Here is a 25,687-nt window from a genome sequence, read left to right as displayed (position 1 = left end):
CCATGTTATTTAAGAGAGCAATCAAAAATATGGTCTTCCACCTGCAGTCTGACGTGGTACAGTCTTTCTACCAGTCCAGGAGTTCTCAGGTCTTATCTCAGGTCATTCTGCTGTTTAATGTAGATCTGTCCTGTCTGTACAGAATTGCAGCCTTGTCCCCACCCTCCCCCCTCCATTTGAGAATGGCTCTAAATGCTTGGAGGGAGATGATGAAATATCAAATGACAACATCCATTTTCTGGAACAGTCTCCATGGTCTAAGTTTCACTTGGAAAGTGCAACATTCCCTACCGCAAAAGCTATTTATGGATGAATTCAAAATGGCAGTATAAAATATATTTGAGGGGTTACCTGGTGGCCCTGGTGGCGCAGTGGTAAAACTGCCGCCCTGTAACCAGAAGGTTACAAGTTCGATCCTGACCAGGGGCTCAAGGTTGACTCAGCCTTCCATCCTTCCAAGGTCGGTAAAATGAGTACCCAGAATGTTGGGGGCAATATGCTAAATCATTGTAAACCGCTTAGAGAGCTCCAGCTATAAAGCGGTATATAAATGTAAGTGCTATTGCTATTGCTACCTGAAGAGATCCATGCAACATGCTAGTGTCTCAGCTGCTGATTTTCTCTGGCAGTGATTTTTCAGGTCTGTAACAGTTGCTGCTATAGCTGTCAAGCCAAATTGTGTCTGATTGATGCTGGCATTTGCAAAGTTACATTCTTCATTTGATTCAGTTGTGCAAGCTCTGTTTACTTGATTTTTTGCAATGTATCTGCATTAGGGGGACAGTGTGAGAAGGAAGGCACCAGTTTCATATGCATATTGCAGATTGGGAAAGCCAGTCAAGAGATTGCTGGTTCGACTCCAGACTGTGGGAAACACCTATATTGGGCAGCAGTGATATAGGAAGATGCTGAATAGCATCATCTCATACTGCGCAGGAGATGGCAATGGTAAACCCCTCCTGTATTCTACCAAAGAAAACCGCATGGCTCTGTGGTCACCAGGAGTCAACACTGACTCGATGGCACAATCTCTATATATCCAATTCAAAGAGAAATTTCTCCCTTCTGGGCTTTAAGAATGCATTTTTAAGGATTGTGGTTTCCATAGGTTGAAGCAATTAAGGGGTTCTCCACAAAAATTCCTTGTGAATCCATTACTAGATATTAGCAAGTTAGTCTTTTATTATCTGATTTTGTAAAAATAAATGTTATCAAACATGCAATAAGGTTTCTCATTGATTCTTGATAAATGCTTATGATTCATCCAAATTCTAACTATCTGCAAAGTAGATGGTAAAGTTGAATGTTTATCGTAAAACTGAGCCAAAATGAAGGGTGTGTGTTTCATAAACTTTCCACCCCGACAACAAAACCTACCTGTTCCCAGTTATTTTCCAGAGCCTTTTAATTGATAGGTCAGTATAGAAATGTAATAATGATATATCTACAGATAGATCATTAGATCGTTTTCTCAGTCCTCTGTGAAAGGATGCAAAAATGTTCACAAGTTGGGAGAACAACTGTTGGGGATGGGACGAAGGGTACACACATCCTGTTGCTGAGACAATCATATTCATTCATATATAGTTGACTAGTCAGAGCAGATGCTGGATGAGTATGCAGGTATAAAGTGAAGTATATTGGGGCAACCCCCACCCCCAACTTCACATATATGCTGATGGGGTCTGACATATTGGTGACTGACCAGGAGAGAGACCTTGGGGTCATAATGGACAGCTCACTGAAAGTGTTGACAAAATGTGTGGCAGCTGTGAAAAAGGCCAATTCCATGCTTGGAATCATTACGAAGAGGATTGAAAATAAAACTGCTAATATCATAATGCCCATATTTTATCTATGGTGCCGCCACATTTGGAGTACCGTATACAGTTCTGGTCACCATACCTTAAAAAGGGCATTACAGAACTGGAGAAGGTGCAGAAGAGGGCAACCAAGATGATCAGGGGCCTACAGCACCTTCCTTATGAGGTAAGGCTACAACACCGGGGGCTTTTTCATTTAGAAAAAAGATAGCTGTGGGCTGGCATGATAGAGGTCTATAAAATTATGCATGGTGTGGAGAGAGAGAGAGAGAGAGAGAGAGAGAGAGAGAGAGAGAGAGAGATATTTTACTCCCTTTCACGTAACACTACAACCAGGAGTCATCCCATGAAACTGATTGGCAATAAATTTAGGACTGACAAAAGGAAGTACTTTTTCACAAAATGCATAATTAACCTGTTGAATTATCTGCCTCAAGATGTGGTGACAGCCACCATCCTGGATGGCTTCAGGAAGGGTTTAGATAAATTCCTGGAGGACAAGTCTATCAATGGCTACTAGTCTGAGGGCTATAGTCCACCTCCAGCCTAAGAGGCAAGATGCGTCTAAATATCAGCTGCAGGGGAGCAACAGCAGGAGAGATGGCATGCCCTCAGCTCTTGCCTGTGGGCTTCCCAGAGGCATCTGTGTGAAACAGGATGCTGGACTAGATAGGCCTTGGGCCTGCTCCAGCAGAGATGTTCTTATGTTCTTAAGTCTGAGTATACACCCTGTTAATAGCAATGCACTGTGGATGAATGATACCCATTGGAGAAAATGCCTTGTTGCCGGGCAAAGATAGTTTGCTGACAGTTCAGTACACCAAGACAACATAAATGTAGGGTTGTGGAGACAATGTGGATGCATTTCCTCTCCCACCACCCCATTCTGAGCAAGGGGCATCAGAGAAATTCATTTGCCCTCACTGTGGCCGTCACATAGATACATCTTGGTGGCTATGCAAGACTATGATGCCATCATAGCCACTACATGATACAAAAAAAGTTTTATTTTTCACAGATACAAACAGAATTATTTACCACTAGCTGAACCCGCACAGAGCATCTGTGTGGCAGTACACTCCCCCCACCTTCTGCCCACCTCCCCTGCCCCTTCTGCCCCAGTCTCCTCTCCCCTCCGCCTCCACCTGCCCTAGTCTCCTCTCCCCACCGCCTCTGCCTGCCCCAGTCTCCTCTCCCCGCTGCCACCGCCTACCCCAGTCCCCTCTCCCCACACCCCTTCTGCCAGGCACCTCATTCCCCACCGCTGCAAAGCAGGCGAACTTTGCGTTGGAGCCACTTGCCATTTTGTGGTCCCTCAGTCTTTGTTTTACAGTCCCTCATGTCCTCGCTACCAGCCCCATCCGTCCCCTCCCAGATGCCCCCAACCGCTGAATTTCCTCCTGTTCCTTGAGGATGTTCCTTGAGATCTCTGTGCCTTCGGGCAAGCTCCTTGGGTCCGTTTACCTCACAGGGGTCCAGTTTCCACCTTTGTCCTTTCCCCTTTAGTTTTCCTCCTTCCTCCTTTTCCCCAACTCTGCTGATACCTTGCTAACCACTCTCTCCTGCCTGCCTTCCTTGCTGCTGTTTGGGATCCAGATGCATCCCCACTCAGTTCCCAACGCAGTTGACCATAAGAGAATTAAATATATAGATTAGTCAAGAACATAAATAATATTTAATAGCCAAAAAAGAGAAAAGAAAATACACACAATTGCATATCATTAAATTATACCAAATGAAAGGAAAGGTTGAGTATTACCTTGTTATTCCAGAAATTGATAGAAAGATTCCAGTTCAACACAAAATTATCATCCACATGATTTCTGATTGGGCTGGACTCATGCAATGAGGAAGCCCTTCCAAGTTTTTTTTTTTTAATAAAGAGTGCTGAACAGCTGCAGATCAGAAAAATAATGGTTGCAGAGAGGTGTGAAAAATGTGCAGAAAAGTCCCTCTCCTCCATATGGCAATGTTAAAACTGAAAATGGAAGATAATGAAAATTCAGTGGCTAAAAAAGACGTGTGAGTCTAATGGGGCTGGAAGACGTCATCAGCAGTGCTGCTGTTGTAGACATGGAAGCAGTGGTGCTGCTGGTTCCAGTCGGCAGTTTTACAAGCGGTATCCCTGCAGTTTCTCTCCCACTGTGGAAAAACCACATGGATGCTGCTTGTGCAACTGCAGCTCCAAAACAGTTGCACTGCTGCTTCTATGTTTACATCAGCAGTGCTGCCGAAGTCGTTCATACCTGTCAGACTTGTGTGTCATGTCAGCCAGTGAACCATTAATTTATAGTTTGTCTACAGAGAACATAGGAAATCTAAAACCCTACACATTGCTAATTCTGAGAAACATTTCCACTCCCATTTTTGGAGTGTTGTTTTTTTTAAAACCCACCAATATTCTTAGCAAGGGATGGTGATGGTTGAGCAAATATGAATCTAGCAGAATATGGGGATGTTTTCCCTTTCATAAATAAAGGCAATGTCTTCCGACTATGAGACAGTTGTTGTTCTCAAATTGATTTTGAGTAATATTTATCCTCACTCTTGAGTTCTGTTTCATTTTATTAATTTTCATTTTTATTCAGTTTATTGCAAAGCAATTTGAACATCTTTTTCAAGGAAAAGAAACATGCATATTTAAGGTTCATTGCTACCTAACGTTTTTAAAATGCTTCATGCTGTGGTCAATTTCCAATCTTTCTTCTGCAACCTTTGGGCTTTCTTAGTATCTTGCTCACCTCTCTGAGTGTAATTACCATAGAATATGGTTCCTAGCTTGAGGCACAGAAACAACTCCTGAAGTTTCTATCTGTAGTGGTCTTATTTTGAGACTGTGGACAGACAGGCTAGTGAAAACCTGCCTAGCATCCCTGGCCTCTTACTGAGTTGTGAGAGTAGTAGGATATAGACTTCTTTGATGAAAGTGTGGATGCCAGAGGGAACTTACAGTGTGCTGAGGAGGAGGGGGAAATGTCTTCAGTATTCACACAAAAAAAGTCTTATTACTGCAAAAATCCAGAGAGACAGCTAGCTTCCTTCCTCAGTCTTCCTAATTTCTTCTTCCAGACCTCCTATGTTCACTTCCTCTGGATTTAAGTAATGGGTCAACTGATTTCTCTTATCATCAATCCAGGAATTTCCCACACATTTACTTAAACACTCATAGGGATGAAAGGATTACTCTTCTAGTTCGTTTGCTTCTGAGTTTTGAATTCATATTACTGAATTCTGTTTAATTGTAATTCCTGAAATTAATTCTTCAATTAGGGCGTGTACAGTGCTGTAACTTTCAGTTCATCTGTTGTCCCTCTATGTTACTGATGCCAGGCAAAGAAACTGCTACAAATTAAATGCACACTTACACACACACACACACACACACACACACACACACCAGTGTGTGTAAACACTGCAAAAAAGTGATGTGATCATATTATGATCACAGAAAGATTGCTTTTTTGCAATGCTTTGTTCATGTGCTCATGAGCTTCTGTACATCAGTAAAGCATCGTAGAAAAATAATTTTACATAGTTGTGTGTGTGATTTGGTAAGGCACTGCAGAAAAAGAACCTTGATCCAATCATACACACGGATACATCAAGATTCCTTTTTTGCAGTGTTTTATCCATGAGCACATGCATACTGGAAATGCTGAATGGAAGGAGGGGGCATGAAGGAAAGGAAAGCTGTGCCAAACTGCACATGCACAACACTCTGCATAAAATTTATAAATAAAATATGGAAACATTCCAAATACATTGATTGTTCTTCGGAAACTAGACCAGGTAATATGGAACTCCAAAATCCAGGGAGAAATTCTGATGGGAATTTCAAATGCATCCAGTGCTAGCCCATTCATGAAGCAGGTTGACGCAAGTCAGCAAATCTGGGGGAGTGGCATATTTGGTGTCATCCTCTCCATTTACTCTCCTCTTTTGAGGCTGGCAGAACCACAGATCCAGATCTGCCAGCTTTCCTTTCACTGTGCTTACAGCTGGACTAAATTTGGTCCAAATCAGTTAGGCAGTTCACAAGTTAGGCCATTTGCACCTCAAACGTTCACGTTTCCGGCATTTTGAACTGGGGTGGATGACATCATCACAAACTATTCCATGGAGGTGTCCCTTTGTGTCCCTACATACAACTTTACCAAATTTGGTCCAAATCAGTTTCCACTTGTGCTTCAAACATTCATGCACCCACTCTCTTGAATTGGGGTGGATGACATAAACACAAACTATGCTGCTGAGGTGTCCCTATGTGTCCCTAAGCTGTAGCAAATTTGGTTCAAATCGGTTAGACGGTTCACAAGTTAGCCATCTTGTGCCTCAAATGTTCATATTTCTGCTATCTTGAATTGGGGTGGATTCATCATAAACTATGCAACTGCGGTGCCCATTTGGGTCACTTACCACAACTGTACCAAATTTGGTCAAAATTGGTTAGGCAGTTGCCAGGTTAGCTCACTTGTGCCTCAAAGGTTCACAAATCTACCATGTTGAATCAGGGTGGATGGCATCATTACAAACTACACACCTGAGCATGCCTATGTGTTCCTACAGCTGTAGAAAATTTGGTTCAAATAGGTTAGGTGATTCATAAGTTAGCCCAGTTATGCCTCAAACATTCATGCATCTGCAGTCTTGAATTGAGGAGGATGACATCATTACAAACTACACCACTGAGGTGTCCCTATGTGTCACTCACTACAACTGTACCTAAGTTGATTCAAATCGGTTAGAAGGTCCACAAGTTAGCCCACTTGCACCTCAAACTTTTATCCGTCCACCACCTTGAATCAGAGTGGATGACATCACAAACTACACCTCTGAGGTGTCCCTATGTGTCCCTACAGCTGTAGCACATTTTGGTTCAAATTGGTTAGGCAGTCCACAAGTTAGCCCACTTGTGCCTCAAATGTTCACACATCTGCCATCTTGAATCTGGGTGGATGACATCATTACAAAGTATGCCATTTGGGTGTCCCCATGTGTCCCTACAGCCATAGAAAATTTGGTTCAAATTGGTTAGGTGCTTCACAAGTTAACTCACTTGTGCCTCAAACATTTATGTGTCCACCATCTTGAATTGGGGTGAATGACATAATCACAAATTATGTCATTAAGGTGTCCCTATGTGTCCTTACAACTGTACCCAATTTGGTTCATATTGGTCAAGGCATTGCAAATTAGAAGTTGATAGAGGGACACACACATGCACGCACACGCACACATAATGCTGAGCAATCTCATAAGCTTACTTTCCTTAAGGAAAGTAAATTCCAATTCCTAAAAAAGGAATTGAAGCTGACTTGAGCTTTGGGAATTTTGGTGACTTGAGCTTTGTATTTTGTTTTGTTTCTGCTTCCCCTCCCGCTAGGGTCAAGGCTAGGTTTCTGGGAGGGATGCCTCAGGCTTGTTCAAATCTGCTTCTGTTTATATATTGCTGCTGTTACATGCACGTCCACATGCATTATCCTGTGGTACTAAGCAATGATACCATGTAATCCAACAGTATTTTCATATGTGTTTTCGGCAGCATGCTATCTTTGCCTGGCCCCATATAATGATGCATGTGAATATGTACTTTATTTTGGCCAACATAAGTGGACTGGAACCACTGAATCTACTCTTAGGGATGTGTTCAAAGCTTTAAAACAAGCCAACATTAAATCTACATGTATCCTCGGACATGGTCATGTAAGCCACTGTTATACCATTGAACTACAGCCTTGGTAGCAAACATACATTGTTATGCCATCACTGGGACCCAGATACAATTTTCAGTGTTGTTGTTCTTGCACTATGCCACACCCTCCTAGTAGCTTTGTGAGCACCAAATAAAAGTTTTGTTCTGCTTTGATAGGAGTTGTGTGCAGTATCCTAAAGGATGGAGAGCAGTCCCAAATGTCCTGTGATAACCTTTTAAGACTGTTCTGTGTCAAGTGAGCACAGTTTCATAGCTATGTACCATGCTTAAGAAGCTAGCTTAGAAGCAGCAACATGTTAGGCTTCTGCTCTGGGTAGTATAAGAGCTTAAGCTTTTACTCTAAGAGTGATCTCCAGCCCTCTGTAATGGCAAACTAATGTATCTCCAATTAAGTCTGGCATCATACTTATGCATCATACAACAGGGCACTTTAAAAGAAACTGCAGTCGTCCTTGCTGTAGAATCTTTGCTTCTCTTTCCTTCTTTGTTGATGCTGAAGTTTTATGATATTTAAACACTTGATGAGCAGTTGGAACAAGGCAAATGAAGGGCAATGGTTGAGTGCCCCAAGGGGAATATTGGTTTTTCGAGTATTAGATAGAAGGAACGTAATTTTTTGGCATGCTGGTTCACAACAGCTTTGCCCCATCAAACATGCTCAGAAAGCTGATGGAACTGATTAAAATCACCAGTGCTCCCTGGGGCAGACATGGCCATATGATCTTTTTCACTGGGAAGGAGATAGTTGGGGGAGAGATCATGTGGTAAGGAAGATCAAATGCTTAGCTACTTGCTTAGTTCTTTCACTCCCTTTCCACATACTGATTAGTCTGAAAGGGAAAAATGAATTAAACATGTATTGACAGGGGATCTAGAAATCTTCATGTCAATGACAATGACTGCTTTGTGCTACCTGGAATCTAGCTTTGTTTTAATCTAGGCATGTGATGGAGATATTTGTAGTCTTCTTGTCAGTGGATAAAGGCTTAACTTTCTACAGGTAGTTTCCAACAACAGTCAGCCAGATGTTCCTGGGAAATTACAAGTTGGGCATAAAGGCAACAGTCTTTTCACTTTTGTATATTCCCTGTGCTGATATTCAGAGGGATATATAAACATCTGAAACCTGGAACCATCATTGCACCAGGTAGTGCAAATTGTGGTGGGGGCTGGGGGTGGGGAAGATTTATAGGGCTGAGCTAGAACAGACCCCCAAACTCCATAGCCTTGTTTGCTATGAAGTTAGAGCCCCATGTTTGTCAGTGCTTACAAGATCGGAGATGTTATTCCAGTGTAGAGGATAAGAGGGAAGTCTCTACATTGCTTACGACATACAGAAATGCATTCTTATCTTCCTATTCTGTGTGGCACCCTCCCAGCACAGCATTGGAGGAGACTGGTCAAAGTCTCATGATGAGTTCCTTGTGGTTCACTAGCTGGGTTTGTATACAGTTGAGTCATAATTAGCTATACAATTAGCAGGAATCCTGTCCATTGTGGCTGAGTGATGGGATGGGGGAAGCCTGGAGCAGGAGGAGGTACAGTAATTTGATCCTAAAAATGAATATGTTTCTAATTAAAATCAGAAGAATCTGAATGGGCTAGTGCAAATACCTAGAGAGAAGCTATTCAAAACATTTTCTGACTAGCTGCCAACCTAGAGCACAATCAGATCTCAGAGAGCATAGTTATCAGCTTGAAACATGCACAAACAGCTGGGCAAGGGATATTTGAAGTAACAACTCATTTATCACCCATATAATTTGACTCTCCTCCAAATTCATGGTGGATGATGGAAAGCTCAGTTTACATCACCCCAATTTTGGCTGCTTTTGTTTAGAAATCTTCAGCTGTACAATTAGCTTGCTCTCAAGAGGTGGAGTGGAATGGAAGTATAAAGGATAAGGAGTGAATGATGCAAAGAAGTAAAACTAAAAAGCAACTCTATCTATCGTTGTAAAGCCATGTTTTAGTAACCCAGTTGGTCACACAGAAAGACAAACAGAGCTTTTGGATGATGTAGTGATTTAATACCATGAATGCTAGTTTTCAAATTGCACAGAAGTCTTTGGCATAGATGTTCATTATTATGTTCATAATCTTTATTCACACCTCTGTTTGAAAAATAGTCCTGTCTGTGAAACTTGACAGCTTGCTTGCTTTTCATTTTTAAATCTGGAGTTTCATGTCGTCGTGCAAGTGCCTTGAAATTCTGGAGTAAGTGCCTTGAAAAAACTACCTAACAGTCTTGAAAAATGCTATCCTAAGGATATATTTGTAGGTATCATTCTCATGCTAATGTCAGTGGTCTTTTGAACTGCTGTAATCAGCCATTATATTATCATTGCCTTGCCACTTCAGGCAATTGTATTCAACAGTGGTACCTGTTCGGTTAATATATATGTGGGCTATTTGTCACTTCCAGCAGACTAGTTTCATATAAGTCCTTGTATCACCACAGAAGGAGTCAGGGTGGAATGTGATTCTGTCTGAATCAGCATGATGTTGCAATCAGTGGCATTGCAAACATCATGAGCTGACCAAATGCCACATGGACACAGTAGTGTGAGCTGGAGTTTCTGTTCTGACAACAGCCCTAACTGCAAGATGAATGACACTCCCCAAAGTTGCTTTGCAGCCCAGAAAGAGGACACATCATTGATGGGGCTATAGAATGACTTCTCTACACACCATTCTGAAGGCTTATAGAATGGTGTCATTTAGAATCACTGAACCAATGACATTGAAACTCTGCTCAGATGTTTATTGATATGTGATCTGCTGCCATACCTGCACCTCCACCCCCACCACCCCGGTGGTTCACTGCTGGATCCAAGTGAAGTCTGCATTGGATATACCATTGAAACAGAGGCCTATGCACTTAGGTCTGATCCTGCATTATTAGGTCTGATCCTGCATTATTGTTATCCCTCACAGTTAAGGAGTAACAATTGTGTAGATTGAACCTACATATTTTTTGTTTTTTGCATTTATATTTCAACCAAAACATTGTGGCATTAAATGATAAAATAATTAATAAGGAAGAAAAAGAAAATGAAAAAATCCCGCAAACTTTAACATGATGTGAACATAATGTACCAAAAACAAACACATACACCACTTCTTCTGAGGATATATTTATTCAAAGCCTGAACAATTCATAAAAATTAGACCAAATCACTGAAAATTCATCTTTAACATTCACTAAAAAAAAAAAAAAAGTTCAAATGCTGATGACACATAATGAGGCACTTCACATGATTAATGTGAAATCCCTTGAGGTGGTTTCTGGGGAGAGTGGGCTCAGCCCACTTTCCCTGCAGACAATCACCCACGGAGCCCTGGGAGGCCGAAACAGCTGCCCACCCAACTACCTGCTATGTCATGGAGCCAGTGGGGGCCACGGGGATCACCCCAGAAGTCCCAGTGAGTGTGTGGGGCATTCTGGGGGGACCCCCAAGCCCAGGAGGCTGCTTGTAGCCTCAGGGTCAGGGATCTCCTCATGTGTCACCATGTGCTGAGGCGGCACATATGCAGAAAAATGAGGTTAACAGAATGCTCACTCCATTATCCTTGTTTAAGGGGAGGGGGAATTAGGCGGGCTAGCCGCCTTAGAACCACCAAGCTTGCCTGCATTGTTGGGGCACATGTACCCCAACCTTAGACTCAGAGGTACCAACCCAGAAGTATGTGGAATTCAGGCCTGTGTCTGGTTCCATTTTATTAAGACAGGAATTAATGCCTGGATTCAGGGTGAATTGACACCCAGATCTGCCTGGGTAATGCTTGTGAAATGATATGTAAAGGCAGGGGAATCTAGCATTGGTTATCAGTGTTTGTGGAACTCACAATGGGTCAGGCTTAATTATCAGTCTCACACTGCTGAAATTAACCTGCTGTCCAGTAATCCCCTTATCTCACTGACAGGATGCTTCTGCCTTAGTCAAATGTGTTGATTAAGTCGCCTCACACATGTACCCCTTTTGATGTTACTTTAAATATTCTTTTGTTATGATTAATTTAATTGCTGTCTCACACAAATAGAACTAACTCTTTCACTAACTCCTGACTTTTAACATTCTTGGGACAAGGCAGGAGAAGATGTAGATTTGTTTTGGGGAATGACAATAGAACAATACTCTGCTAACAGGAGAGACCCTGTTTACCCTGGACTGACCAAATATCCTGAGCTAATTTTGGTAATTAAAAGACAATATTCAGAGGATAGCAGGAATAGATGCCTTTTGTGATCCAGAAGACTCAAATGAACATCAGAGGATGGAACCACTATAAGAAGGAGTCTCTGGACATGGCAGATGGGCAGTCTTGTGCCTACAAGCAATCTTGTGCCTACAAGCAGGATCTGCTCATGAGCAATCCAAGGGTTTGCTGCCCAAGCCGTGGGGCTAGAGGCAGGAACTCTTTCCATGAGAGAAGGGACTGTTTGTGACTTCTGCTGCAAAGTGAGAAGTCAAGACTTCCCCAGCCATGGTGCTCTGACTCTCAGCCATACTCTGAGCAAACTGCATGCTTGATCTAAAAGCTCCTGTCTCCAGCCAAAAGGTTCTCTCCTTCAGCTGAAAGCTCCACCGTTCTCAAGCCTCTGATCTGGGTAATATGCTGCCTCCACAAGCCTTGGATCCCTCCATCCTTTCCCCTTCTTCTCCTTTCCCCTCATCCCTCTACTAATCCCTGATCTCCCCAAACCATGACAGCCCTCAGCCTTCCTTACCTTCCCCCCCTTTTCCATATATATCTGAGTTGTATTAGGCTCTAGGAAGATTTAATACACACATATATGGAACACTGGGTGAATATTGTTGCTGGCTAGGGTTGAAATACTGTTAGTAATATTGATAGAATGTTCTGCTTTCTGCTCAGCTAGATTGATGTTGTTATTCCTTTATACTCAATAAAGCCCATTGAATCATTTAGGATTGGTTTGATCTCCTCTCTTCCTTGCGCCCAGATCCTACATGGTCACTATATAAAAGAACTTGGTCACTTGGTGACACTTATGAGAAAGTCCTAATTTTGTATGCTGGCTAATGAGCATATTTAGTATACAAAAAAGGCCTGGACCACAACAGCATGTCTGGTTGTTCCAGTGATCACTAGGAAGTGGGCTAGGCTTCCTTAGCCTGCTTTCTCGTGATCGTCAGAATAGCTTCATTGGGTTTTACAAACAGAGAACCTATTTCAACATGTAGGCTTTAGGGTGGGGCATATAGTGGGCATGATCCAGCTCCCCCATCACACACAGGCATGACAACTATTTCTGCACAGGACTTGACCCAACTCTGCATGAGAGATTGTAGTAATCTATTATAACAGGTCCGAGACTGACAGGATTCTGTCAATATTGGCACAAACAACTTAGTGTGGCATCACAGATACATCCATGAAATCAATCAATCAATCAATCAATCAAATAAATAAATAAATGGATGGATGGATGGATGGATGGAAATGAATACACCAGGAGAGTTAGAAAAATCCTAAAGTCCAAACTCAATGGTGGGAACACCATACAAGCCATAAACACCTGGGCTATACCTGTTATCAGATGCACTGCAGGAATAATAGACTGGACCCAGGCAGAACTAGAGACACTAGATCGTAAGACCAGGAAAATAATGACCATCAATCATGCTCTGCACCCCCACAGTGATGTAGATAGGCTATACCTTCCTCACAGCTCAGGTGGAAGAGGAATGCTGCAAGTCCATCAAACAGTAGAGGAGGAGAAGGCCTTGAAGAATATATCAAGGACAGTGAAGAAGATGCACTTCAAATTGTCCATAACAAGAAACAATTCAAATCCAATGAAAGAAAGCAGGCCTACAAGAAAGAACAAGTCAAGAACCGAGCAGAAAAATGGAAAAACAAGCCACTGCATGGTCAATATTTGCACAATATAAGTGGAAAATCAGACATCACCAAGACCTGGCAATGGCTTAAGAATGGCAACTTGAAGAAAGAAACAGAGGATTTAATACTGGCTGCACAAGAACAGGCACTAAGAACAAATGCAATAAGTGCCGCCTTTGTAAAGAAGCAGATGAAACCATGGACCACCTAATCAGCTGTTGTAAAAAGATCGCACAGTCTGACTACAAACAAAGGCATGACAAGGTAGCAGGGATGATACACTGGAACATCTGCAAAAAATACAAGCTGCCTGTAGCCAAAAATTGGTGGGACAATAATATTGAAAAAGTTGAAGAAAATGAAGATGTAAAAATATTATGGGACTTCTGGCTACAAACAGACAAATATCTGCCACACAATACACCAGATATAACTGTAGTTGATCAGATAGAAAAACAAGTTAAAATAATCAACATAGCAATACCAGGGGATAGCAGAATAGGGGCGGTGGGGCTCATAATGAAGAAGACGTTCTCTTAAATACCCAGGGCCTAAGCCATTTAGGGCTTTATAACTAGCACTTTGTATTTTGCCCAGAAACCTATTGGCAGCCAGTGTAGCTCTATCAGCAAAGGAGTGATGTGGTCTCTCCGAGATGACCCAGAGACCAACCTGGCTGCTTCATTCTGTACCAACTGAAATTTCCGGATTATGTACAAAGGCAGCCCCACATAGAGTGCATTACAGAAGTCAGGTCTGGAGGTTACCAACATATGTACCACTGTCTTGAGGTCGTTCATCTCAAGAAATGGATGCATTTGGCACATCAGCCAAAGCTGATAGAAAGCCCCTCTGGCCACTGCCTCAAGCTGAGATACAAGGGAGAGGAAATCCAGAAATACTCCCAGACTGCAAACCTGTTCCTTTTGGGGTTTTGTGACCCCAGCTAGAACAAGGATCTCAAAATACTCTCTAGAGTTCTGACCCCGCACAATAAGTACCAACATCTTACCTGGATTCAGCCTCAGTTATTTTCCCTCATCCAGCCCATTACTACTTCCAGGCAGGCATTTAGGGAGGTTATGCCATCTCCTGAAGAAGTTGACATGGAGAAGTAGATCTGGGTGTGGTGTCATTAGCATACTGATAACACCTCTCTTCAAATCCCTGATGATCTCTTCCAGTGCTTTCATGTAGATGTTAAAGAGCATTGGAGAGAGTATGGAGCCCTGAGGGACACCATACTTAAGCTCAGATTTCAAAAAGCAACCATCTCCAATTGACACCATCTGGAATCTGTCCGAGAGGTTGGAGCAGAACCACTGTAGAACAGTGCCTCCCACCCCCAACACTCTCAGACGTTACAGAAGGATACTATGGTTGATAGTATCGAAAGCCGCTGAGAAGTCCCAAAGGACCAACAGAGTCACACTTCCTCTGTCAGTTGCCAATTGGAGATCATCCATCAGGCTGACCTAGGCAGTCTCCACCCCATAGCTCGCCCGAAAACCAGTTTGAAATGTGTATAGATAATCAGTTTCTTCCAAGACTGCCTGGAGCTGAGAGGCTACCACCCCCCAATTACCTTGCCCAGCCATAGGAGGTTGGAGACAGACCTATAGTTGCTCAACTCCGAGGGGGTCTAATGCAGGCTTCTTTAGAAGAGGTCTAATAATTTCCTCCTTAAGACAAGGAGGCATCCTGGCCTCCCTCAGAAAAACATTTATTATTTCTACCAGGCCTCCTACAACGGCCTCCCGGCTAGATAGAGCAAGCCATGTTGGACAAGGGTCAAGAGAACAAGTGGTAGGCCTCACTGTTCCAAGCGGCTTGTCCACATCCTCAGGAGTCGCAAACTGAAACCTATCCAGGCGAACCACATAAGAGGAATTGCTGAACACCTCCAATTCAGACATTGAATTAATTGTGGCTTATCCATCGAAGTCAGCCCGAATCTGAGAGATTTTATCTGCAAAAAATTATTTAAACACATCACAGTGGGTAACTGATGGCTCCAAATTCTAATTCAAGGAAGGGGGGTGCATACTAGCTCCCTCACAACCCTGAACTACACTGCTGGACGTGAACTCGCAGATGCAATACAGGCAGAAAAGAACCACTTCTTTGCCGCATGTATTGCCTGAGCATAGATTCATAAATGTGCTCTATGTCGTAATCTGTCGGATTTGAGTTGAGTCTTTCTCCACTTGCTCTCCAGTCGCCAACCTTGCCACTTCTGCCCCCATTGATCTTCTGTATACCAAGGGGCCAGTTTTGAAGCGGGTAGGAGGGGACGCTTAGGAGCAATAGTGTCTACTACCCTGGTGAGCATGTTGTTCCAGTTCTCCATCAGGGCATCAACAGGATCACTGGCAAAGCCAACATTAAATCCTCCAAGGCTTCTTGGAATCCTATAGGGTCCAATAACCTCTTTGAGTGGACCATTCTAATAGGCCCCTCGCCCCTGTGGAGGTGGAAAGTGGTTGTAAGCCTAACCTTGACCAGATGGTTGTCCATCCATTACAATGGGGAAATCACAGGAGTCCCCACCCACATAACACCACCCTAATCAGAGTAAAAGACCAAATTAACGTGTGCAATATGCGTTGGCCCAGAGACCACTTGGCCACTATGAACTGTTGTCAGGGCCACTATGAACTCCTGAGCTGCCCTGGACAAATTGGTCCTGAAATGAACATTGAAGTCCCTCCGCACCAAAAGTCTGGGATACTCCAACGTGAGTTCTGCGACCAAGTCCATTAGCTCAGTAAGGGATTCCATTGGGCAGTGGGGCCCAACATCGGTACACCAACAGAAGTCCCAATCGGTACACCAACAGAAGTCCCAATCTATCCCTGGTCCCCAAACACAAGTACACACATTCAATATGGTTTGATACCCCAACAGGGACCCTGGTAAGGGAGATGTTATCCTTATAGACCACAGCCACTCCACCTCCCCACCCATGACCCCTCACCTGCTCCTCTACAGAATACCCTGGAGGAAGAAGCAGGGACCAGACTGGGTCACTAGCCTCCCCCAACCAAGAGTTGCAAGCAGGCATCACAACAAACCTGCCTTCTTTCTTTTACCCTGCACACCAGCTGATGGCAAATGGCTTTCTAGTGACATCTATATTTTCTCCTGGCTGCATTTGACATCTCCTCTGGGTCCCCAAAGCAAGGTGAACAGAAGGCACATGTGCATGTAGCTTTTATACTTGCAGAAGCCTTTAGTTTATTAGCTTTCTTTAAGTAATGTGTAATTGACCTTTATATTTGCATACATGATTAATAGCATCCAAGCTGTGATGAAGCAAAGAAGGGCTAAAGGGACTTTCCTCCACATCCTGCAATATTTCTATGGTGTAACAACTGCTTCTCTTGATTATCCAATTTCAGTGAAAATTCAAAGAGTACTGCTAGAAAGGAAGGAAGGAAGAAAAGCCCTGCACCCTCAAATGAAAAGTCTCCTTATCTCTTTATCTGAATCCGCCTAAAGGCTACAAGTTCAATTTAATCCTTCTCCCATCAGTCAGTCTGAGATCTAATACAGAGAAGAAAAAAAGCTGCTCAGCAGCTGGTCTGGCTCCTGTGATGATAGGCAGAAGGATGCTTTTGAGAGAGTAACCGTAGGGCACATGATAACTGCAATGAAAAGGGATTCATGCTTTGGAGCTGGCCATCACTACAGCTGTTAAGAAACTATTCTTTTTAAAAAGTACTTATGTGGATAGAATGAAAATAATAGAAGCCAATGAGCAGCCCCTGTGCTTGCTGATGCTCAGTCCCCTGTAGAAAAGAAGAGGCACCAGGCTTGGACACACATTCCTGTCCAATGACATGTAATTGAACCGCTTAACTCCCAACATTCACATGTCACAAATATTGGTGGTTTTCTCCGCTGATGCATGAACGGGCTTGCAGAGTTGCAAAGGGAAGATTTCAAATAGGAAGCAAACCATAAGGCTTTTCTAGGGATACTTTGCTTCCAGACCCAATTTAATTCAATGAGCTGATATTGATGGGATGTCGAGAAGCCACCTGAGACAATTCTCTGACATTTCTCCTAGGAGGAACCTTCTAAAATGATCTTTGTTTTAATTTCTCCTTAGATGAATCCTGAAATCATCTTTGGAATTTCACTTTGAAAAATTTTGGTTCCAACTATGGATGTGCATGAAATAGATTCCCCCCCCCCCAATTTCAAGCTTGAAACCAAGCGTAAAATGCTCAAAACATCTGTGATGCCAAGGGAGAACCTAGAGTGCCTAATCAGTTTTAAAGCTCTCTTCTGCACTCTATCCGCCATTCACAAATAGCTGGAGAGTAGGGATGTGCGAAACCTTTCGGGTACAGAATGATCTGTACCCGAAACAGCCCATTTCAGGTGTTTCGTAGCCAAAACGAAACACCCGACAGCCCAGCCGAAATGTTTTGGAGCCAAAATGAATTGCCCCTATTTCAGCTCCAAAAGATTTGTAGTTCCAGCCCCTCCATTTTGCGATCAGGTCAGTTGGCAAGTCTCTCTAGTAATCTTAGTTCCTGGTTCCTCCTCCTCTTCTGATGTCTCTTTGAATTTCCCGCCCTTCAGGGCAGAAGCAGGGCCAGATGCGGCAGGGACAGGAGTTTCTTTCTGGAGTGGCAGGAATGGAGCTTTCTGGGTGGCTGGCCGAGAGACTTCACTTTTGTGGGCAGCAGCGGTGGGCACAGTCACAGCCATGGCCGCGACCACAACAGGGGGAGGCGGCAGATGGCTGGGTATGGAGGAGGCGGCAGCAAGGCGGGTGGGCGGAAATGGTGGGTAGGGAAGGCAGGGAGGGAGCTTGCTGGGCTGCTGGCCGAGAGACTCCAATTTTGCGGGCTGAGGCAATCATGCACAGTCACTGCACAGTCATGGCCACGGCTGTGGCCTCAATAGGGGATGTGGCAGAGGAGGCAGATGGTCAGGTATGGAGTCAGCAGTAGCAGTGAGGTGGGTGGACGAAAATGGCACGGAGGGAAGGAGGGAGCCCAGCGCTGGGAAAAGTAACACTGCTGGGGGGCGGGGAGGGAGAGCAACGGGGAAGAGGGAATGGACTGGGGTAGAAGGTAGGGGAGAAGCGGCGCCAGCGGGCAGAATGGATTGCAGCCCACGATTCGGATTCGGTTTCAGAGCAAGTCAGCTCCGAAACTGAAAATTGGGGGTTTGGGGAGGGTCAATTTCAGACCCTCCCCGAATTGGGGGTGCTTTGGATTCAGCCAATGCTGAAATAGGAAAATATCTGAAATGCACACTCCTACTTGAGAGAGCGAGGCTCTAGCTTGCTTTTGAAAATGTCCTCTAGAAAACAATAGGTATCAGGAAACAAAATGCCCAGTGCCTTAAAAAAACCAAATGTATTATAATGCAGGCATCTTGAGTTACACAGAGTTGTTTGGGAGGAATAGGGAGGGAGATCACCTTTCTACTACAGCCACTTTCTGACTGATCTGTGTGTGGGTTGGTTGGTGGCACAGAGGACAAGAATGGCTGTGGCAGCAAGAAGGCTAAGCTGGCCTGGGCGGCAGCCAATCAATGGCTGCTCTGAGATAAGACAAGAAAGGTGCTGGCCAGAACAGTCAGTGGATCTCGCTGCTCTCCTTGTTCCTGCCTCAGATTTTATGTATGGCCCTGCCCCTGAGATGGCCTCCCCCAGATGTACCCCTACTTGTGTCCCTTATTTGGGCAATAGAATATTGGCAACCCTACCACCTAACCCACTTTGGTGTACCTAGGAGCTAGCCATGGTGAACAATGAGGTGTTTTGTGTTTCTCCATTGTTCCCTATGGCCAAAACAATCTGCAATCACAGAGTGCACAGACAGGTTTTGCATTGCCATATTCTTTGAAAAACACTAAGAAGCACACAGTAAAAGGGAATTTGTCCCTCCCAACACAGAACACACATTTGAAACACAGTCCAAAAATGGCCAAAAAAGAATCATTGATCCAGAATCTACTGCCAGACATAGTGCCTGCACTGTGATAACATCATTGGCATAATTATGACTCCTTACATTACTTCCTAGCATTGCCACAGCTGCCACAGCAGCACCCTTACTTAGAAGCAAGTATAGCCATAAGCTCAACTAAAGCCACTTCAGCCACATTTTGACTGAGTACAACACCTTGCAATGCAGATTGCAGAGCAATGAGTGAAGCACCAATTAGTCTCCAGGCCAGAGGCGTATCTAGGGAAAAGAGCGCCTAGGGCAAGCATTGAAATTGCACCCCCTGTCCAAACATCTGACACCCATCTTTCAGATAACTTTACCATAATATCAGCTGAAAAATACAAGTCAGGCTTGTTAATCTTTTAATATTTCAAAAACTATTTTAGCAGTGGACTTAGCCAGATCAAAAAATGCTGGAAAACTACAAATTTCAGTATGCTGGGGCTCATGAAATACCCAAATACTATGTGGAGGTGTACTTGGAAAAATAAACAGAAGTGCCTGTCTAATTCTCTACTATGTATTGTAGCATCACCATTACATAAGTTTTAAAAATAAATGGAGAATTTTACTTTTCCCAGATACTCTGAAAATAATTAAAGGATATGCAGAGTAAACTGTGTCACTGCTTGGAATATATTCTAGTCTTTCAGAAAGACAGTTAAAATGAGAGAAAGAGAGCAAGAAACTCCCAGGGGGCCTTAATATTAAGGATTTCACACTTATTCAAAGACAAATTCACCATTAATCGCCATATTACCAAGATATCACATTTAACTCACTTATCACAAGAAGCAAAGTAAGAGCAAATGAATACAATCCTAGCTCATAAGCATCAGCTCAGTATTCACAATCCCTGATACTCTGTACATAGTGCCAATCTGAATATGTGTACAGTGACTTATATTATATATTATAATTTTTTACCTGTAGCCCCTTCGGGGGGCTTCCTAAAGGCTGTGGGGTTTGCAAAGGTTCCTCCTCCCCCCACTGGCCTCTAGGGCCTTGCAGGGACCATTTGAGCATGTGCAGTGGCCATTAAAAAAAAAAAAATTAATGGCCACTGAAAACAAAATGGCCACCACGCATGCTCAAATGGCCTCTGCAAGGCCTGGCATGACCTAGGGCCTCACAGAGGCCATTTGAGCATGCACGGTGGCCATTTTGTTTTTGGCAGCCATTTTTTTTAAAAAAATTAATTTTACAAAATGGCGCCCGCCTTCAAGTGGCACCCAGGGCATGTGCCCTGCCTGCCCTACCCCTAGATACGCCCCTGCTCCAGGCCAGACATGGAGCTCATCACAGCAATCATCAGCTGGTGGCAACTGGAGACGGACCTCTCCTGATGATCTCAATGGACGGTGGGGTTCATAACAAAGAAGACGTTCTCTTAAATACTCAGGGCCCAAGCTGTTTAGGGCTTTATAGGTTATAACTAACACCTTGTATTTTGCCCAGAAAAATATCGGCAGCCAGTGTAACTCCTTCAATACAGGAGCAATATGGTCTCTCCTAGATGATCCAGAGACCAGCCTGACTGCCACATTCTGAACCAACTATAGTTTCCGGACTACATACAAGGGCAGCCCCACATAGAGCTCATTACAGTCAGTAATCCACTCTGGAGGTTACCAGCCAATGTACCACTGTTTTGAGGTCATTTATCGCAAGAAACAGATGCAGCTGGTGTATCAGCTGAAGCTGATAGAAGGCACCTCTGGTCACCAGGAGAGAGACTGGGATCCAAAAGCACCCCCAGACTGTGTACCTGTTCCTTTTGGGGAAGTGTGACCCCATCCAGAACAGGCAGATCAAAATAATCTCTCTAGTTTCGACCCCGCACAATGAATACCTCCATCTTATCTGGAGTCAGTTTCAATTTGTTATCCCTCATCCAGACCATTACCGACTCCAGGCAGGCATTTAGGGAGGTTATGCACTCTCCTGATGTTGCTGACATGGAGAAATAGATTTGGGTGTCATCAGCATACTGATAACACCCTGCACCAAATCTCCTGATGGTCTCTCCCAGCAGTTTCATGTAGATGCTAAACAACATTGGAGGCAATATGGAGCCCTGGGGCACACCATACAAAAGTTCAGATTTTGAAGAACAACAGTCTCCAAGGGACACCATCTGGAACCTGCCCGAGAGGCAGGACCGGAACCACTGCAGAGCAGTGCCTCTCACTCCCAACCCTCTCAGACGCTCCAGAAGGATACTATGGTCGATAGTATCGAAAGTTGCCGGGAGGTCCAAAAGGACCAACAGAGTCACACTTCCTCTGTCAATTCCCAGTTGGAGATCATCCATCAGGCTGACCAATATGGCGCATGAAACCTTGAAATATTTTGACTCAAAATGAGGTCATTCCATTTTTAGGCCCTTTATCTTAAGGGTGTTTTGTTTTGAGCTTGAAACACTCAAAACAGCCCATTTTGAGCGTGAAACATTTTGAAATGTTTTAGATCCCTAGTTCCAATCCTATCTGTAAAGACCTAAATGGCTTGGGACCGGGATTTCCTAAGGGCTGCATTCTCCTGTATGTATGCATTTTGGTCTTCAGTTGAGGCCCTGCTGTTATCTCTTCGCACCCCCGGCCTGCCCACTTCAGAGGTCTAGAGTATGGTTATTTAGGATAAGCCTTTCAGTTGTTGCACTCAGGCTTTAGAACTATTTTCCCCTGAGACCGCTGTATGGACCCCTCACTTTTGACCTTCTGATGCTATTTGGGCGGGGGGGGGGTGTGTATTTTGTTTTCTTTCACAAAACTTTCAGATCAGGCAAGACTGTTTGTTTGCCTACTCTCTCCTGTTTGCTTTGCTGGATTTTATTTGTTATTTATTTATTTATTTATTTTATGTGCCACCCATGCCTAATGGCTCTAGGTAATTCATGACAAAGAAAAACAGAAAAGTTTGATTTTTCTCTGCTATTATAGTTATACTTTTATTATTCATTTAATTGTACTTGGCTGTTTTGAGCACCAAATACAATGGGTTATGTTGTTGTTGTTCAGTTGTTCCATTGTTCTGTTATTTGGCACTAAGCTGTCATCAAGACCAGCACTGCACAGGTGCAGCAGGGTCTGACATCCAGACTAATGATCTGCCATCATGTGAGGTGTGAATTTTCCAGACCTCTCCTTCCTCCTGAAGCCCGCCACTGAAAATATGTCCCTGAGTGTTGCACAGCCCTCAGAGATATATTTCAGATGGCTCAGTGGGCTTCAGGGGGCAGGAGTGATAACCAGAAATTGTCCTTCCCCTCTCACACAGTGGTGCAGCATCAGTCTGGATGTCAGGCACTGCTGCACCACTGCAGTGCTGGTCTGGATGTTAGTTAGTTGGATGCTAAACTGGTTAAAAACCAGTTTTTTGGGGGGTGTTCTGGATCAAGACCTCTTGGGGGTGGTGGTGGAAGGATGCTTTAAACCTTCCCTCCACTGCAATCTCACTCTTGATTGGATCCCTGGCAAGAGAGTTTCCCAGAGAATGCACAACTAACAGTGTTTTCTTTTAATTTGTTGCTATTGGAGATTATTTTAATCAGAAAAGCAGGATATACATGTTTTAAAATAAACAGACAATATAATAATTATTTAACATGGATTTTGTCAGAATGTGGTCATCTTAATTTAAAAAAAAATGTATGTACTTAAACTGACCTTCTTTTTTGCAGTCATATTTTTCATGTTTTCAAAAAATGATTTCTTATGCCCAGCACTCATTTTTCAGTTTCAAATGGCAATATATAACAATAATAGAATGATAGGATTGGAAGGTTCCTGGAGATCATTTAAACTGACTCGTTGCTTTAAAACTTTCAGGCTAGGAAGGAGTTCAGGTGGAAGATTCAGGAGAGATTTTTCCTTAATACTGGCTGACATCCAGATTACAAAAGCATTTGTGTTATGTGAGAAGCAGCAGCATTCCCAATGGATTCAGCTAATTCAGCCTTGGCAATTGCTTGCGGGGACTAATTATGAATTTCCTTTGAAAGCATTGTTTGCCACATGGAAATATGTCTCTGAGGGTCATGCAGCCTTGAGGGACATATTTTCATGTGGCACACCTTGCTTTAAGGGGAAGGGGAGGTTGTTGAAATTCCGCCAATGTTTCCTAAGTCAGTAACTTAGTGGCAGCACCATCACTTCTTATGTAGCACCAGCAATTCCTTAGCCAGGATGTCAGCCACTGTACTTTCTCATCTTTTATCTCTTATTTTATCTGTTCAGATAAAAGTCTGCCAAAAATCTCACAAACAACAAAGAACAGGGAACATCATTTTTAATCATATGAGGCTGGAAAATAGCAAATGTTCCTACTGTCTTAATGGAAATTCGAATACTTAAAAGAAACTGTTCAAAATTAAAACCAGAGCACACTTCCTAAATTCTTTGACAATTTCTAGTAAGCTTTTTTTAGTACCACCACACTCTTTAAAAGCAAATATAATTTCCCAACTAGACAGGAAAATAAGAGTACTATTGAGTTCTGTTAAAGTTCTTCTCCCCAGAACAGTAGTTAGAAACCACAGAAACAGAAGAAGGCTAAAGTCCCACAGTACACCAGCAATTATTATCTATGGGTGCTATAGATGTAATTAAAAATCAAAATTTCTGCATCACATAAGAACAGTCCTGCTGGATCAGGCCTAAGGCCTATCTAGTCCAGCATCCTGTTTTACACAATGGCCCACCAGATGCCTCCAAGAAACCTATAGGCAATGGGTGAGGGCATGCTCTCTCTCCTGCGGTTGCTCCCCTGCAACTGGTCTGCAAGGGAGCAACTGGTGTGCAGGGGGGCATCATAAAAGATTTACAGTAATTTATAAAAAGCAGGGAACTTTTGTATTGGGTGTACAAACTGCTGCCCAGTTACAGATGTAAAATCCCAGATTTCTTCATTGATTTGAGTAGCTATCAAGTCCATCCTGGGTGATATTTTAAACTGGATTGTCAACATGATCCAGGAAATGGATGACATATCTATATGGTGGTTTTCTACCTCTGTGATAGAGACCAAGACAGGCACTTCCTGCAGGGTGAGGAAGCAGCCACTCACACTTCCCAGCATCCCATCGACAGCTGTGCAATAGACATTCTTTTGCTTAATATTCCTGCAGTCGATTTTACATTAAAACTGATTCAGATAGTTGCCACTGCCTTATTTTGCCCCCACCGCAACAAGCTCAAATATTAGGGCCGTGCATCACAGCTCTAATTATTGGGGCTGTGATGATAATCAGACCAATAATTGGATCTGAGATTATGCAAGCCTTCCTAGAGATTTTTTCACCTGAACCAATACCGATGAAAAATGTCATGAATAAAAGTGTATGATTTGATACAGTACCCTATTGCATTGCATTGTATCAGACAAATGCTGCAAGTGTGGAGAGTGCAGTGGCATGAGGCTTTTCAGAGTGTTAATTCTGGGGCAGGGCTTGCTGGTGCACTCTCACATTCTTGTTTTTAAACATCTAAACAAGGTTACTGTGAATAAAGTAGAGACTGTAGAGTATGGGATTCCAAATATCAATAGGCTGTTATTTAATGATATTCAATATTATTATAAGATAGCTGTATTTAATATGCATGCTCAACCATTTCTTTACTGAATATCTGTATCTAAAAAAAATATGTTATTATCAAATGCCAAATACTACTACTTATCAAATGCCAGGTGTATAATACAGAATATCAGAGGTTCAATAAATATTTGATTGAGACTTATGTAGTGTGTTAAGAAGATAGATTTGGGGAAGGGAAGAGCAAGCTTATTTCAGTATTAATATCATGTGTCACACTGCTTGTTAGAGTTCCAATTATGTGGTTTCCTATCTTTCAGCTCTATAGTTCTATGGATTTTGGTAGAAGATGGCAAATCATGCATGAACGGATCACACCAAACAGATTTTACTGGTGAGTTTCCCTCAACTATGTTATAATTGCTTAACAGTGGATAGTATAGCTCTGATTATGTAATACTGAAGAAAGGGAGAAGCTGTGAAACATTGTTTTCATCCAAATGGTTGCTTAACTGGGTTTTAGAACAAGACCTGTGGCAGCATCCAGCCAGTTAAGCAGCTTTAAGGCTCACTCTGTTCAATGGGGCAGATTTAAGCACATGCTTAATGCATTAGTTGAAATAATGCGATATAGTTCTGTGTAAGATTGGCTGGATCATGAGCCATGTTTGGGTTGGTTTTAGTGGCCAGGCGTAAGCCTTGTTTTAACTTTGTGGTGTGTGTGGTTGTGTGTGGGTGCAGCAGTCTCGAGGTTTCAGAGATATGAATCAAA

At 43.1% G+C, this 25,687-nt stretch overlaps 1 protein-coding gene across 1 annotated transcript in view; it reads left to right on the top strand.

Moving 5' to 3' along the window:
• Positions 1 to 25,687, top strand: part of SORCS3 (sortilin related VPS10 domain containing receptor 3) — a 750,118-nt gene that overhangs the window by 445,805 nt on the left and 278,626 nt on the right. Inside the window, exon 5 of the mRNA XM_053311335.1 lies at positions 25,236 to 25,309. Coding sequence (XP_053167310.1) covers positions 25,236 to 25,309 — 74 coding nt within the window. The remainder of the gene's footprint in view (positions 1 to 25,235; positions 25,310 to 25,687) is intronic.

This window comes from Hemicordylus capensis, chromosome 3, assembly GCF_027244095.1.
Source record: "Hemicordylus capensis ecotype Gifberg chromosome 3, rHemCap1.1.pri, whole genome shotgun sequence".
Classification (NCBI taxonomy): Eukaryota; Metazoa; Chordata; class Lepidosauria; order Squamata; family Cordylidae; genus Hemicordylus; species Hemicordylus capensis.
Note: the sequence above shows the minus strand (reverse complement) of the source record. Positions and strands in the feature narration are given on the sequence as shown.